Source organism: Pimephales promelas, chromosome 23 (assembly GCF_988280905.1).
Source record: "Pimephales promelas chromosome 23, fPimPro1.hap1.1, whole genome shotgun sequence".
NCBI lineage: Eukaryota > Metazoa > Chordata > Actinopteri > Cypriniformes > Leuciscidae > Pimephales > Pimephales promelas.
Genome location: NC_142791.1, coordinates 4,900,976 through 4,917,809, shown reverse-complemented (window position 1 = coordinate 4,917,809; position 16,834 = coordinate 4,900,976). Strand labels below are relative to the sequence as shown.

Below are 16,834 nucleotides of genomic sequence, written 5' to 3'. Positions count from 1 at the left end.
TGTATTTTAAAGTGATAATTTTCCCCCTAAAACAAGCTCAAGCACCTATTTCTTTAATGGAAGCTTTAGATCGTTATCAAAGAGCTATTTACTCCTATGTAATATTTTAATTAGATTATAGCCTCTATTTAACCCATCATGTCTGCTTTGATACTCTGCGTTTTCAGTGTTAAGCCTCAGAGGCGAGGCTAATAAATGCTGGACCTTTTGAATTAATGAGAAATGTTGCCTTTCCAGACCGACTCTCTTTGCATCTTTTTTTTCGCTCTCTTTCTGTGTTTCCTGCCATTGAAATCAGTTAATTGAATGGGGTCTCTCTCAACCGCACATGAAGGAGGTTGAATTAGCATCCCTTTTTACGGATTGGGAGACTGAGGCAGGCTTTGATCTGTGGACAGTGCTGAAGGAGGCGGCAGGCCCCTGAAAATGAGCTGATGGCTCTGCTATTAGAGCAACATGCAGATGCGTCCATGTGTTGCAAAACGCTTAATCTTTTAATTGATCACCCTCCGCAGGGCCTATTCTCTTGTAATGTTTTATTTTCCCCGGCTAAATCAGAATCACGTTTTGAAAACGACATGAATTGCTTTTCAAAGGATGGAAGTGTGCCACATACCCTGTTAGAGTTTCTTTTTTCTTTTTTTGCCGTAAACGCGACAAATAAACGCGAGCAACCCCTTGCCACACGTGTTAACATTGTAGATATTTTATTTACATTTTTAGCTTTAGATTTATTTTCTATCAGCAATGCATGTTTGGTTAGGCTATTTAAGGACACTGAGTCTTAAAGTGTGCTTTAAGACGATTATAAAGATAAAATAAAAACAATCAAAACTAAAGAGCGAATTATGGGGAGTTTGTGTCGGTATGGCCTTCCCTAATCAAGACCTATCCCAAATCAAAAAGGTTAAAAAGATATGGATCATATTTATATTTTTACACATAGTCTTTTTGCGAACAGAAATCGGGTTTGAGTGAGTAGGTAACCATAGCAACATTGCGATCGCTGTCTGCAAAGGACGGTAGGCTACCTCAGAAAGTACCCTACTGAATATTTTTTGTATTGTTATTATCCATCTTATTTTGGAACGCGGAAGTAAGCTATTTTTTCTTTTCTTTAAATAGCCTAGGGCCTACGCGCGAAACCTCTGATTAACGCCTATTAAATAACTAATTATAACAAAGTGCCTAGGTAAACCTATAGGCTAGTATTTGTGCTATATAGTGTTTCATGATAATAAATTAAAATAATATGATAACAAATTTAAAGTTTGCATTGCAATATAAAGCAGTATAACGGGCTGTTTTTGTTCAGTAACATAACTGAAAACAAATGACACCGGAAGCCAGACACGTTCAACAAATGATCGCGCGAAAAACAAGGTGGATAGATTCACACACACATCTTTAGTGTTATAAAAACATCGACAGTTAGATAACCACGAGCTCTGAAATATGAAAATTTCGGACAACAATTCTTCTTAAACGAATAATTGTAATTAAATGCAGGCCAAGTCTTTTTTTAAAATCGTGAAAAATTAAAGCGGCCCTATAACACCAATTTGAGTGAAGAGGCTTTGCAAAACTGAATTTAACCGTGTCATATGTGAAGGAATAGTCAATAATGTAGGCTATATGATGTGAGTTTACAAAGGACAAATTGTGTGTCGATTGTCCAAGAACAATTTCAATGATCAAAGATCAATTCCAAACACACAAACATATTCTCATCAGACATTCAGGCTCAGATATCAGCTGCACGGCCGAGAACAGCGATTTATTCAGTTAAAAACGAACCACTGAAAACAATAGGCTGCTTAAAGTGAGTCAGTCTCATTATTTATGTACTAAGTTTGTATAAATATAAAGAAAATATTATTAAATCAATAATAAATGAGAAACAAAAATCAGAGATAAATAGGCAATTTTGGAGCGTAGCTATTATGCAAGCTTGACAAATCGACTGATTTTATTTCTTATTGTTTTTATTCGGCCAAAACTCTTATTTGGTTAACGTTAATTACTGTTATGTAATAATTAGTACCATTCGTTATTGGTCCCTAATAGTTTCTCTTCACTTAAACATAAAAGTTCCAAAATGGGGTTTTCTCAGCCTCTGAATAACAATTTTTGGCTGCCCAAAGAACCTTAAGTGAGCAGTTCTTAAAATAAAATAAAAATATATATATCTTTGTCAAGAACATTTTAATAATCTATATACATTTTTTTTTTCACCAAAGATTCCATTGATGTGAAAGTTTCTTCATGGAACCATCGATGACAATAACCTTTAGAATGTTATAAGTGCTCGAAATTGTTACGCGCAGCTTTCATGAATTGAACGAAATATGAAATTCATAAGCTTTCAAAGAACAAAGAAGACGCTACTCGTTTAAGGATTGTCTTAGATAATTCACTCAATATACATTGTTTATATACATTATTAGTTTTAACAAATGACAAGTCACAGTTTTAGAGTTCATAAATATGTCAGTCCACATGCCAAACAAAACAACCAAGATCATCCCGCGAAAGTGCTGAAAATGTAAAATGTTACACTTCAATTGAAATGAAAATTAATTGTTACATTTCTTGAATGATTATTTAGCAAGTAAATATCATAAATCTATTTACAGATTGTCAGTACATTACGTACCATTAATTCCACATTTACAAAAAGATCAGTCGTCAGTCACATAGCCATGACTATTGTGATAAATAATAATAATAATAATGCTGAATGACCACGCATTATTTTTATGTCCTTCAGCTGTCCAAAATTTTTCTTAAGCGCTTGAACACTGATGTAAAAAAAGAAGAAAGAAAATAAACTATATTTAATTTCCTATCTAAAAAAAATTAATTACTATGTATTTTTCGTTTTCATGAGGGTGATAATACTAAAGTAAATGTTCAGGAGAGCAAATGTCATCTTCAATATCGACATCATCTTCATTGTCGTCCAGCGTGTATCTGTCCGGACTCATGCCGTTTTTACCGTCTGTACTTTTCTCGTGCATTTCGCTCTCGCTCGTGTTCTCCAGCGATCTGTCCACATCATTTGGGGTTTTCTGGTCGTCTTGTGTTTTCCTCAGCTGTTTTTTATGCTTCATCCTCCTGTTCTGAAACCACGTCTTTACCTGCATATAAGGCAAACGATGTATCTATGCCTTAATAAACTCCTGATTCGTTTTAAATTGTAGGCTATGTAAACAACACATAAAAGATCTTGAAAATTATGTCAGGATTCTCAAACAATATTTAACGTCATTACCTGTGTTTCCGATAGACTGAGCGCCGTAGCCAGTTCCACGCGCTCAGGTGTGGACAGATATCTCTGGATCTCGAACCTTTTCTCGAGTCCTGATAACTGTGAGTCTGAGAACACTGTTCTGGCCTTTCTGCGTCTGCAGTGCTTCCCTGGTAATTCCGGATGATGCTGAAATAACGCAGGCATCTGCATTCCTTTTGCAAGGGAAACATATTGATAATCATGAATTAATTCTTCAATATCTTGCAGCCTTACAGACAACTTTTCATGTTTAAATTTCAACCGTTTTTAAAGAACCAAGTGAATTTAAAGTAGAAAAAATGTGTAAAAATAAAACACGTAAGTTAGAAAAAATAAGACGTTTTAATAGAAATTAAATTATATTTTTAATCGATAGGGGATTTTTGATAAATAAAATCATACAGTAGGCCTATACCAATTAAAGATAGTAGATAGTTTATTATTGTTATTAAAATTAATTTACATTCACTCAGAGAAATAACATTTTCTTTAATCTATTAATATAACCTTTCTCTGAAAAAATACGTACAATACGTTCCTAAGGATTAATTCTAACTCTTAAAAATATTGTCGTTGGTGCAATCTAGATTTATTGAACCACGGTAAATTATAATTTTTACTTTAAATGTTTCAACAAGAATCACATTTAGGTTAATTTGCAGCAGGCCTATTTTTCAATTAAACAATTAGGGTTCAGTTTATGGAATGCTTTTTAAAATAGTAACTGGCACGTTGGTGTGCATTTGAATGATTTTTAGATGTTTATGTTATAGCGGGGATATCTTGACAAAAAATACACCAATACATGCATTAAATGTACAAAAAATATTAAGGCTCCTAATATTATCTCTTAATGTAAATCTTTGATTTTAAATTTAGCGTAGGCTACTTACCAGATGCGAAAAAGTACGGATGGTGTTCAGGTTTGTGTAGTGGATGATGCGGATGAGGAGCCAGGATCGGTGTAGGCATGAGGGGATATCCATACTCTAAAAGAGGCATCCGGGAGGCAAGAGAGTTTGAAAAGGGCGAATGAAACACCTCTCGCAAAGGTTTAGGCTTATGTAGTAAAATATCTTCAATGAAGAACGACGTTGACCTTTGAGTCGGCATCTGGGGAAGCGGAGATGTATAGTTCAGATTCATTTCAAAACTTTTTGTAGAAAACACGGGCAATTCCGTGAGGCTTTTTAGATGCCTGTGTCACAAACAAAATCACTCAGTTATTGGTCCCAGTCTTCAGGACCTTAAAAGCGGAAACGTAGTCTTCGTTGGCAACCTGTGCACGCCAGTACAGGTACATTACTATTTATTTGGATCGAGACTGACAGCAGCAAATCAGGAAGTAGATTAGCACTCAGCCAATAGCGCGAGGGCTGGGCGGAGAATGGAATGAGTTCTTTGTGGATTAATTATGCAGGCGGCGGGAGGAACGGCTTGGACAGGGTCGCTCGATCCCCGTGGTGCTGAAAAAGCCTCGCTACAAGAGCCCTGTTCCGCAACAGTCACTCAGGCATAAGCCTGCACTTTCACTGTACACTGGCTTAAAAGGCGCGTGGACCTGTCAAGAACCCTAACAAAGGACTAAGACTGGCTGATAGCGTTTAAAGAATTCAGAATAATGCACCGCATGCACCTGTTACAATCCATTTGAAGCTCCTGTTACGACAGTTACAATTTTAAATGGTCTCCGCGAGTTCCGATTTAACCCTGTTTGTTGGGTTGTTGTATCATTTTTAAATAACCCAGCGTGACAAATTATCGTGGTTATAATAATAATAAGCTTGTTATAGGATATTCAAAACGGATTAACCTACATCAGCTGCAACTTGTCACTTGTCAGTTACGAATGTTATAGCGGTTTAAATATTCGTTAGTTCTGTATTGTTAGTAAAATAACCTAATTAAAATAACCCTACATAAATAAACATTTATGTGTTAAATAAGGACATAGGCCTACATGTTAAATGGTTTACAATGCCGCTTCTGTCATTTACGACCGTTACCATTAAAATTTCGCTCTCGCTGCACGCTAACTCGGACTTAGGCTATAACAAAAGTTTTTTTTTTTTTTTTTTTAAAAACCATCAAAATAACTAATTAGAGTATGATAGCCTTGGGTAGGCCATTTACAAAAAAACATAAAGGTAACAACTTTTGAAAAAGTAGACAACGTGACTGCTGAAGCCTAACTTTCTGTAACGTAGTTCTAATTTCTTGGCGTTTTCTTATTTCATTTATTGGTGAGCATGCGCTATGTGTGTGGTATAATTTTTTATTATTATTTCATGTTACGGTACAGGGCAACAGGGCTTTATGAAATGGGATTTAATTGTAGATATTGAAATCTGCGAGGATACAAGTGTGCTTCAGTTCCGTCTCAACTGATGGAGCGGTAATTTGTTGATATCGTGTTGTCACCACATCTGCAATCACGGGAGCTAATGGTAAAAGTGTTTCATTATTGGCAGAAGTCTTGCAGCAATACTATTAGGTAATTAGGTTGAATGTTAGAGCGAAAGTAGTAATCCTCGACCGCAGGATTTCCATTTGATCTGATGGGTTAGAAGAACAAATTAATTACTAGATTCATTTGGTCACAAAACAGTATTCCAGCAAATGTGAAATACGGCTTCATTAGTCTTCTTCGAAAAAGAGAAGATCCTCTAATTACAAAAGTTGCTCAGTTTGAATGAGTTTAGTCATTTAATGAGCATATCTCCCACGAATGCACGTAATGGTCTTACTGATTTATGAGTTTGTATTTGTAAAGTAGCCTGGCTAGTCTACAGCATGAGATTAATGTAAATTGTTTTTGTTTAAAACTAACCATTTTGTGTGGGGTTTATGCTCAAAACAAGTAAAATGATCCCCCAGGGCTATCTTATGCTTTCAATTTGTTTCAATGATGCTTAGGCATTAAATTTTTTTACTATTACTGAAAACAATATAAAATACCGATTAAGAAAATTATATATATATATATATATATATATATATATATATATATAGGCCTACTCAAACGATATAGCCTAATGTGATTAGGCCTTCAGCAATCGAAACCTTTTATTAACGGGCACGTGCGCTCCACACTGCTAACAAATCACGGGAAACAAGTTGCTTTTGGCAAAATGCGAAAGTAAATGTACTAATGGTGATGGAATCGCCTTTACTTGAGAAGTCGATAGAATCCGCACCCATGCAGAGGCAGTTAAGCAGCTTTTAATAGCCATTTAATCAAGTGAAATTGGGAGACAGCGCCACTGCGTCACACCTAAGTGGTGCTTTTCTTTAAGAAGCTTGTGGCATTAGCTCGCGCACCTTATACTAAGAGCAGTTTATCTACTAGATTAACTTATTGTGTAATACCAAGTCCTTATGTATGTTAAAATATAGTGTGTTACTTTGCACACACGAATAGGCTACCATTAAAAAACTTGAAAATGATGTGATCACTCTTCTAAATTTATTTAATAACGTATATTTTATATTCTGGATATCAATGTTTTGTTTTGTTTTGTTTTTTGTATTGAATTTCCTTAGGATGACTGCAGAACCCCATTGTTTTATAGAAAGTGTTTTATAGAAAGAAATAACAAAGGAAACATGAAGAAAGGATTGAAGGAATATATTATTTTGAATGTTTTGTTTATTTATTTGAAGTTCAGATGCTCCACCAGTTGTTTTGTAAAGTTTTATTAATAAGATTGTAAGTGTTCACACATTGAAACTATAATTCTTTATTTTAATTTGTCATGACTTATTGGGGTTTTGGTGATAGGGTGGCTTCCAATATTGGTGATAAAAAGCCCAGTCTTCTAGTGAGGATTCGAGCTTCTGGGGCATTCATGCATCCGGTATGCACACATATAGAAAATACCTAAATGAAAATTAATAAAAAAAGAACCACATTAAAAACAGTTTGTGTTGTTTTGTTCAGTATAAACTGATTTAAAAGCAATTTACCTCCCTTAAAATAAGATGTTTCAACAACAACAATAAAAAAAACCCCAGAAATTAGTTGAGTGTGTAGGCTATAAGTAGTTACACTACATTTAAATCATACGTTGTTTTTTTGTGAGTGTGTGTGTGTGAAAAATATTTTAAAAATGAAGTAGATAATTTAAAGGTGTGTTTTTTTTAGACTTGAACAACTATCATTACCTGAAAAGAAAGTGAGCACAACAGACACCCAGCCAATGATGTAAGACCAGGAGAACCTCCAGTTACCATAGCGTTTACCATAGTAATTTATTGTAACTCCTGTGTACACAGCCATGGCCAGAAACACAAAAAAGCCTTGTGGGGGAAAAAGGAGAAAAGCAGGATTAAATAAAAATAAGATGTGATTAAATAAATAAATAAATTTAACAAAATGATTAAATATAAATATTTAATATTGTAGTATTTTTCATAATTTTCATTTAACACTACATCATAATATCCTGTCCAAAATATCCCCAAATTTTGTCATTAATTACTTGTCCTCATGTCGTTTTAAATCTGAAGGACTTTAGTTATTTTTGATCAAATCTGAGAGCTTTCTGTCCCTCCGTTGACACAACTACCACTTTGATTCATAAGAGTTCGTAAAGAGATTGTAAAACAAATCCATATTAATCGAGTGGTTTAGTCAAAATTTTCTGAAGAGACTCGATCGCTTTATATGATGAACAGATTTAATTTAGGCTTTTATTTACATAAACATTGATCAACGAACATAAACAGAAACTCAACTGTTCCTGAATGTACCTTATTGGTTCTTGCTGAAGCTCAAACATGCTGCGTAACATGAGAACAAATCTTATTGGTCAACCCGGTCTCATCCCAAGACGTCATATAACTGACGTTTTGGGACGTCTTTTGACCATACGTCAATATTCGCCTTTTTAGGGCCCCCTTAAACGTCGGTAGATGAGGTTATGGGATCCTAACTCTACCCCATACCTAAACCTAACCCTAAACTTAACCCGTCACCTAACTGACGTTAAAGGTAAAGCGTCAGTTGTATGACGGCCCGGGATCGCCATCTACCGACGTTTAAGGGGGCCCTAAAAAGGCGGATATTGACGTATGGTCAAAATACGCCCCAAGACGTCAGTAATATGACTTTTTGGGATGAGACTGTGTTATATTGGTTCTTACAGAAGCTTAAATGTGCTGCGTAACACAAGAATGACCCTCATTGGTTCCCGCGGAAGATCAAACGTTCTGCGTAACACAAGAATGACCCTCATTGGTTTCCGCGGAAGATCAAACGTTCTGCGTAACACAAGAATGACCCTCATTGGTTCCCGCGGAAGCTCAAACGTACTGCGTAACATAAGAATGACCCTCATTGGTTCCCGTGGAAGCTCAAACGTTCTGCGTAACACAAGAATGACCCTCATTGATTCCCGCGAAAGCTCAAACGTACTGCGTAACATAAGAATGACCCTCATTGGTTGCCACGGAAGATCAAACGTACTGCGTAACACAAGAATGACCCTCATTGGTTCCCGCGGAAGCTCCAACGTACTGCGTAACACAAGAATGACCCTCATTGGTTCCCGCGGAAGCTCAAACGTACTGCGTAACACAAGAATGACCCTCATTGGTTCCCGCGGAAGCTCAAACGTACTGCGTAACATAAGAATGACCCTCATTGGTTCCTGTGGAAGCTCAAATATACTGCGTAACATAAGAACGACACTCATTGGTTCCCGCGGAAGCTCAAATGTACTGCGTAACACAAGAATGACCCTCATTGGTTCCTGCGGAAAAAAAAAACGTACTGCGTAACATTAGAACGACCCTCATTGGTTCCCGCGGAAGCTCAAATGTACTGCGTTCAGGACCCCCTCGAAAACGAGATGTTACATCTCAAGGGGCTATCCTTCGAATAAATTTCAATAACACAAGAATGACCCTCATTGGTTCCCGCGGAAGATCAAACGTTCTGCGTAACACAAGAATGACCCTCATTGGTTCCCGCGGAAGCTCAAACGTACTGCGTAACACAAGAATGACCCTCATTGGTTTCCGCGGAAGATCAAACGTTCTGCGTAACACAAGAATGACCCTCATTGGTTTCCGCGGAAGATCAAACGTTCTGCGTAACACAAGAATGACCCTCATTGGTTCCCGCGGAAGCTCAAACGTACTGCGTAACATAAGAATGACCCTCATTGGTTCCCGTGGAAGCTCAAACGTTCTGCGTAACACAAGAATGACCCTCATTGGTTCCCGCGGAAGCTCAAACGTACTGCGTAACATAAGAATGACCCTCATTGGTTTCCGCGGAAGATCAAACGTACTGCGTAACACAAGAATGACCCTCATTGGTTTCCGCGGAAGCTCAAACGTACTGCGTAACACAAGAATGACCCTCATTGGTTTCCGCGGAAGATCAAACGTTCTGCGTAACACAAGAATGACCCTCATTGGTTCCCGCGGAAGCTCAAACGTTCTGCGTAACACAAGAATGACCCTCATTGGTTCCCGCGGAAGATCAAACGTACTGCGTAACACAAGAATCCGCGGAAGATCAAACGTTCTGCGTAACACAAGAATGACCCTCATTGGTTTCCGCGGAAGATCAAACGTACTGCGTAACACAAGAATGACCCTCATTGGTTTCCGCGGAAGCTCAAACGTACTGCGTAACACAAGAATGACCCTTATTGGTTCCCGCGGAAGCTCAAACGTTCTGCGTAACACAAGAATGACCCTCATTGGTTCCCGCGGAAGCTCAAACGTACTGCGTAACACAAGAATGACCCTCATTGGTTCCCGCGGAAGATCAAACGTACTGCGTAACACAAGAATGACCCTCATTGGTTTCCGCGGAAGATCAAACGTACTGCGTAACACAAGAATGACCCTCATTGGTTTCCGCGGAAGCTCAAACGTACTGCGTAACACAAGAATGACCCTCATTGGTTCCCGCGGAAGCTCAAACGTTCTGCGTAACACAAGAATGACCCTCATTGGTTCCCGCGGAAGCTCAAACGTACTGCGTAACACAAGAATGACCCTCATTGGTTCCCGCGGAAGCTCAAACGTACTGCGTAACACAAGAATGACCCTCATTGGTTTCCGCGGAAGATCAAACGTTCTGCGTAACACAAGAATGACCCTCATTGGTTCCCGCGGAAGCTCAAACGTACTGCGTAACACAAGAATGACCCTCATTGGTTTCCGCGGAAGCTCAAACGTACTGCGTAACACAAGAATGACCCTCATTGGTTCCCGCGGAAGATCAAACGTTCTGCGTAACACAAGAATGACCCTCATTGGTTTCCGCGGAAGCTCAAACGTACTGCGTAACACAAGAATGACCCTCATTGGTTCCCGCGGAAGATCAAACGTTCTGCGTAACACAAGAATGACCCTCATTGGTTCCCGCGGAAGCTCAAACGTACTGCGTAACACAAGAATGACCCTCATTGGTTCTTGCTGAAGCTCCAACGAACTGTATAACACGAGAATTAATCTCATTGGTTCTTGCACTTCAAGAGAACATGCTTGAGCTTTCGTTCACCACAACTGATGTGAGAGTTGATGAATGCTAATGTGAATAAAAGCGTATGTGAAATCATATAAAGCCATTGCGTCTCTTCAGACATTTTGGACTAAACCACTTAATTCATAAGGATTTGTTTTACAATCTCTTCATCAACGTTCTGAAGCATCAAAGTGGTAGTTGTGTAGCTGTCAATGGAGGAACAGAAAACTCTCAGATTTCATCAAAAAGATCTTCATTTGAGTTCTAAAGATGAACAAAAGTCTTACAGGTTTGGAAGGACATGAGAGCGAGTAATGACTGACCGAATTTTAATTTTGGGGTGAACTATCTGTATAATTCCAAAACAATAACACAGTGTCCACAAAATAACTGACGCGTCTATTTCTCTGATTACTTGCAACAGTTAGTTACAAACTCAAATTTCAAGATTAAATAGGCAGAAGAAAAGGGAACTTACATGAGATGAAGAACAGAATGCCTGCAGCAAAGCTTTTATCAAACCTGTCAAAGGAGGAGTAGTGGATGAAGGCCATGATACCGATGATGATGCCAAAGAAGCAGGCCAACAGAGATAAGATCATGAAAGCCCGTGTAGCATCCCAGTATGCTGTGAAGTCAGAAGGTCAAAGGCCATGTAATCACCACTTGTTTGTAATGCATGAATAACGTGTGATTGAATGTCTAGAGAACAACAACTTTAAAACACAAGTCAAATGTGCATTTGATGCAACTAAAGTAGGTTTGATAAATGTCAGTTGTTTTGGTTCTTCTGTTTATGACTCCATTGGTAAATCTCACCAATGCTGTCAGTGTGTGTGAAGCATTTTCCCGGCGTGCAGTATCTCCACAGCCCCTGATGCATGTAGTTGTTTGAATGACGGTACTGCATCCAATAATCTGTTGCTGTGGAAACAATCAGGAGTATATTGCCCACTCCTGCGCAAAACAGCCCTCCTCCCATGAAGCTGTACATTCTGCACCTATACAGACAGACTAAAAACAAAAGGACACACACACTTATAAACAAGCACACATAGGAGACATGCATTAATGCACACACACACATGAATGTCAGGGTTGTGTTAGCATCAAGGGACTGGTGCAGACTCCTCTCAATAGCGCTGCACTTCACTCAGAGGCATGTAAGTGTCTGTAATTGCATTGTAATGAACACATTACTTCCTCTGAGTGAGCTGAGAGGTCAGTATCAGGAGGCTACTCACACACACTCTCTTCAGGTGAACTGGCTGGAAAATATTTAGTTATTGTGAATAGGAAAAAGCAACATGTTGGTTTATCAAGTTTGTACTTGAATTGATATGTTTTATATTCCTTTTGCAAAATATTCTCTTAAAGTGAAAATAATCACATAATATTTCGTTAGCCTGCGATTCTTCCAGTCTCGTGTTGATGGGTATAAAACGAGAGGTTAAGTGAGGTACAAAAAAGCACCATTCAGTAGAGGGCGCCGTATTGTAATTGGTAAAAAAAAGCATCTATTTTGTACACTGCGACTCAAACTCTAAAATTTTATTAAATGAAATTTACTTTTTCTATTTTTTTTCAAATGGACACTGTGATCTCTGTCTCTCTCTGAAACTTCATGTCCTTCCTAAATATCTTCATCCGCTCATCCTCTCGATCTAGTTTTCTCTTGGCTGTCGCTGGTTCCTCGTCCTATCCTTCGTGGCCCGGGGGAAGAAGGGCGGTAGGCAGGGTTGCCAGGTCTGTGCAACAATAGCCCAAAAAGACCATTGGCTTTTCTCCATCAGGCGGCCGAATTCTCCGCAGGATTTGTGCAGAACACAAATTCCAGGATGGGGAGTTGGATCCAGATCCAACTCCTCCCACCTTACATATACCTAATCCTGCACATCTCCTCCCCTTGATCCCTAACCCCACCCCTAATCCTACCCATCTCCACCCCCTGATCCCTAACCCCACCCCTAATCCTACCCATCTCCACCCCCTGATCCCTAACCCCACCCCTAAACCTAAAAATCTCCGCCCCCTGATCCTTAACCCCACCCCTAATCCTAAATCTCCGCTCTCTGATCTCTAACTCCACCCCTAATCCTACCTATCTCCACCCCCTGATCTCTAACCCCACCCCTTATCCTACCCATCAACTATGCGTAGCTCAACATACGCCACTTACTGCGTTGCTCTTATTGGCTGTTTTTTTTCTTCCTGGTTCGGTTAAGACACGATCATAATCAAAGCCCTATATGAAGCAGATTCAGACTCACATTCTGACTAGAATATGAGTATGATGAAGTCAGGCTTATGTTTTTGGGGTGTGGGATCGGGAAAACGTCGGACTTATAACGGTAGCAACAATATAACGGTAGGCCACATTCGAAGAATCGGGAAGGATCCTTCGAATTGAGAAAGCCTTCGTCGAGCCGCTGTGTGGCCTTCGGAGGTTACAGCTCCTTACAAAAAGGATGCAGTCCCTGAATTGGGACACAGCTCTTCTCTCGGTTTATAAATGTCTATGACGAATCACGCAGGTACTGGGCTACTCCGCAGCAGTTGTCTTTCAGTGTAAAGTAGTCTGAATATAAACACTTTATTATAGGATAGGCGTACTGTATAATTCAGGATAAGACAAAAACACAGTTTAGAAGATGGATTCATGATGTACTCAACTCATTATAAATTATTTGTACATTTTGGACAAAAAATTACATATAGTAAATGAAAATGATAAAATCACCATTATAAAACAAAGCCTACATTTTTTATTTGACACGTTGTCTAAATTTTGGTAACAATTTATGCAGAAAGGTTCTGAAATTTACAGTTTATTTTACTAAATATGCCTTTTAAAAACTCAATTTAATCAAATAATAAATTTTTTAGAAATATATTTATCATCTGAGCAGCTATTTTAGAGTCAACACTACATTACTATATTACATCTGACAGAAATTAATTTTGTCTTATATTCTTGGATGGTTTTCCCAAATGTATGTCGATGAAAGCCAGAAACGCCAAAAACAGCCAAACACAAACAAATCTGTCACCAAACATCCACTGTTCCAACAAACAATCTGATAATCTAGTTATGAAAAGTAGTCACACTCACCTTAATAAAGTCTAAATAAAATACGCCAGGGCCCTATAATGGCAGTACAGGCAGATTTCCAGCAGCTCTTAGCACTAGCGTTTAGCGGGTGAATAGAGAGAACAGGGGAAAGACCAAGCAGAGCTCTGAAACAAAAGAACAGGCAAAAACACAGCCAATCAGCTAGGGCTATAGTTTTGTGATTTTGGAATCTGCTGAAGAAACAGAACTATCTACAAATCCTGATGACTGGAGGCTTTCCATTGAGCGGGCGCCGCTAACCACCCTATAGTTGGGAAGAGGCCGAGCGGAAAATCTGGATTGCTGTTGGGCCAAGCATGGGGCAATTAAATTTCAAAACCAAATTAGAATTTGATTGTTCTGCAACCAATCTAGACATACGAAATTGTGCTTTCTTTTATATGAAAAACGCTTAAAAGATCCACAGTGGATATCAAAAGGTTGTGGACTGTGGAGTTCTACATTAAAAAGTCATAATACAAGAACCACTAAATACAATTACAGGCATGCTGCTTTGGATAAAAGGGATTTACTGAATGGATAAATGTAAATGGTCTCTTAAAAATACTTGATTACTTAAAATAAATGTATTAAACCAGCTTTCTGAGGCTGTCACGATCTACGCAATATGCTAAAACATCTCTGATTTCTTCAATATTTCAGATGAACCGCGCTATTGAGAATTAGTTTAGGTTTGCTTTCCCTCGCCCTTATGTGTTAGAGTTGTTTTCTCCTCCAGAAGGGTTCCTCTCCCATCTCCCGCACATGGTCCCGAAGATGAAAGGACCACAGTGGATCCATTACCTGCATTAGAGCAAGTTGCTCTGACCAATTGACGACTACAAAATGCAACAGGAAAGGGTTTTTTTCAAAGATGTGAGTGCCGTACTTACGTCTAACTTCATTTTTATAGACCACCGCCTATTTTGTTCCATTTCAACTGAGGCAGCAGAGGGGCATTTGATATCATTCTGAGGTTTCAAAGTGGACAATATGAGTGAAGCATTTCTTTCTCCAATGCAGCTGGCTTTTCAGAGGATGATTTTGTTATGACATGTGTATTAAAGCAAACATTTATGATAACAAATGTAGCTACTCTGTGGATGCACAGAAAAAGAATATTCCTAATATACTTGCAGGGGATTCTCGGTACCTTTGTGCGCCGGTTATATGACAGATGACAAATATGCAATGCCACTGCTAACCTCAACCCCAGTCCTATCAAATTGCATGCGTTTATTTTCACTGCTGTCTTTTCTACGGTATGCAAAGACAGATATAGAATGAATATAAAGATAGATAGACAGACAGACAGACAAAAAGATGGGATTACAGACAGAGGGCAGGCTTGCCAACTCTCACACTTTTAGCATCAATCTCATGCACACTCAAGAAATGTCACGCCAAAATCCATTTTTCTCCTATCTCAATCGAATCTGTTAATGTTCTGTTAATGATTAACTACCACAGCGTATTATAGGGCGGAGTGGCAGTCAGGAGAGTCAGACTTTTTCCGGTGGGCCGGTATGTTTCGAGGCCGTGGGGGCCGATCTGATAGTTCAGAAAGCAAGATAAGTTCTTAGCAACACCATCTGGCGGCCTGGTCTCTTATTTAAAGGATCTCTTACTTAATAGCAAACTAAATGAATGTTTTTCATAGATAGATAGATAGATAGATAGATAGATAGATAGATAGATAGATAGATAGATAGATAGATAGATAGATAGATAGATAGATAGATAGATAGATAGATAGATAGATAGATAGATAGATAGATGGGATTACAGACAGATAGATAGATAGATAGATAGATAGATAGATAGATAGATAGATAGATAGATAGATAGATAGATAGATAGATAGATAGATAGATAGATAGATAGATAGATAGATAGATAGATAGATAGATAGATAGATAGATAGATGGGATTACAGACAGATAGATAGATAGACTGATGGGATTACAGATAGATAGATAGATAGATAGATAGATAGATAGATAGATAGATAGATAGATAGATAGATAGATAGATAGATAGATAGATAGATAGATAGATAGATAGATAGATAGATAGATAGATAGATAGATAGATAGATAATGAATAGTCTTTACCATATTGCAGCTAATAACTCTTCCAGTTTACTTTTGGGTCAAAAACGGATATTGAAATAATTTCTGTTTCCAGTGTCTCCCTTTCAGTGGTTTGCCCTTTCATAATGGAACAAAACACGAACCAGTTTCAGCCCTGACCCCTCCAACATAATGCACACTGCCTGAGAAATGTCTTTGAATCCTTTAAGCTGCCAGGCGCATCCCCCCTAAATGCCTAAATCAACTCTTTAGAATTTCATTCCGCAGCCTTCGGTTGGCTAATTTGTATGGCAAGTGCTTTCAACATTTTCCCAGCATTTAAGCGGCTGCCTTAATCAAAAGAGCATGCAGACGATTCTCCCTCCCATCCCTGCTCGACGGCACCGAGTATGGAATAAAACCCTTCCACTTAACCACTTAGATGAATATATCAAGAAACTAATTTGTCATTTTAATTGCATGATTTGAAGAGACGCTGCCTCACTTTGCCTCTTCCATTTTGCTGGATTTTCAATGTGAGCGCACATTAGATTGATCTATGAAAGACAGCAGAAATCACAACATTTATGTCTTTTCATTTTGCCGTAATTAGATAATTGAAATTCCTGTCACTGTCTCTGCACTTTTGCAAAACACAAACAGCACACAGACCCCAGACGGAAGAGATTGCTTTTTTCGCTCTTTGCGTCCTTTTTTTAAAATTTTTTTTTCAACTTACTTTTCCTCTCTGTTGTTTTATTTTTTTTTCCTTTCCACCAGAGCCAATCACTCACTCCATCTGCCGAAGCCAGAAATAGCACAGTGCATGTCCATTTTGTTGAGATTTACCGCCCCCATTAAGTGATTGCTAG

The 16,834-nt window shown here is 38.4% G+C and overlaps 3 protein-coding genes across 3 annotated transcripts; all 3 read right to left on the bottom strand.

The window, feature by feature from the left end:
* Positions 1-2,399: 2,399 nt before the first annotated feature.
* bsx (brain specific homeobox) lies at positions 2,400-4,879 on the bottom strand. Its single transcript, XM_039678199.2, has 3 exons — positions 4,186-4,879; positions 3,275-3,465; positions 2,400-3,140 (listed from the first exon to the last, which is right to left on the bottom strand). The coding sequence occupies exons 1-3, from the start codon at positions 4,436-4,438 to the stop codon at positions 2,901-2,903; spliced, it is 684 nt and encodes a 227-aa protein (XP_039534133.1). The 5' UTR covers positions 4,439-4,879; the 3' UTR covers positions 2,400-2,900.
* Positions 4,880-6,960: 2,081 nt separating this feature from the next.
* On the bottom strand, positions 6,961-14,011 carry lim2.1 (lens intrinsic membrane protein 2.1). The gene is made up of 5 exons (XM_039678200.2): positions 13,891-14,011; positions 11,598-11,792; positions 11,257-11,406; positions 7,457-7,591; positions 6,961-7,172 (listed from the first exon to the last, which is right to left on the bottom strand). Exons 2-5 carry the CDS (start codon positions 11,770-11,772, stop codon positions 7,111-7,113), a joined length of 522 nt encoding a protein of 173 aa, XP_039534134.1. The 5' UTR covers positions 11,773-11,792; positions 13,891-14,011; the 3' UTR covers positions 6,961-7,110.
* Positions 7,985-10,720, bottom strand: LOC148969371 (uncharacterized). The gene is made up of 4 exons (XM_089126392.1): positions 9,978-10,720; positions 9,381-9,791; positions 8,760-8,962; positions 7,985-8,034 (listed from the first exon to the last, which is right to left on the bottom strand). The coding sequence occupies exons 1-4, from the start codon at positions 10,718-10,720 to the stop codon at positions 7,985-7,987; spliced, it is 1,407 nt and encodes a 468-aa protein (XP_088982518.1).
* Positions 14,012-16,834: the final 2,823 nt, after the last annotated feature.

Excerpts from the sequence above, each read along its gene's own strand:
- bsx (XM_039678199.2), bottom strand. The coding sequence starts at position 4,438 with ATGAATCTGAACTATACATCTCCGCTTCCCCAGATGCCGACTCAAAGG. Across the intron at positions 3,466-4,185 it reads TCCGTACTTTTTCGCATCTG|GAATGCAGATGCCTGCGTTA; the intron begins GTAAGTAGCCTA and ends CCCTTGCAAAAG. Across the intron at positions 3,141-3,274 it reads TCAGTCTATCGGAAACACAG|GTAAAGACGTGGTTTCAGAA; the intron begins GTAATGACGTTA and ends CCTTATATGCAG.
- lim2.1 (XM_039678200.2), bottom strand. The coding sequence starts at position 11,772 with ATGTACAGCTTCATGGGAGGAGGGCTGTTTTGCGCAGGAGTGGGCAAT. Across the intron at positions 11,407-11,597 it reads CACACACACTGACAGCATTG|CATACTGGGATGCTACACGG; the intron begins GTGAGATTTACC and ends CTGACTTCACAG. Across the intron at positions 7,173-7,456 it reads TGTGCTCACTTTCTTTTCAG|GTATTTTCTATATGTGTGCA; the intron begins GTAATGATAGTT and ends ATTTTCATTTAG.
- LOC148969371 (XM_089126392.1), bottom strand. The coding sequence starts at position 10,720 with ATGAGGGTCATTCTTGTGTTACGCAGTACGTTTGAGCTTCCGCGGGAA. Across the intron at positions 9,792-9,977 it reads ATTCTTGTGTTACGCAGAAC|TACGTTTGATCTTCCGCGGG; the intron begins GTTTGAGCTTCC and ends TGTGTTACGCAG. Across the intron at positions 8,963-9,380 it reads ATTCTTGTGTTACGCAGAAC|TATATTTGAGCTTCCACAGG; the intron begins GTTTGATCTTCC and ends TATGTTACGCAG.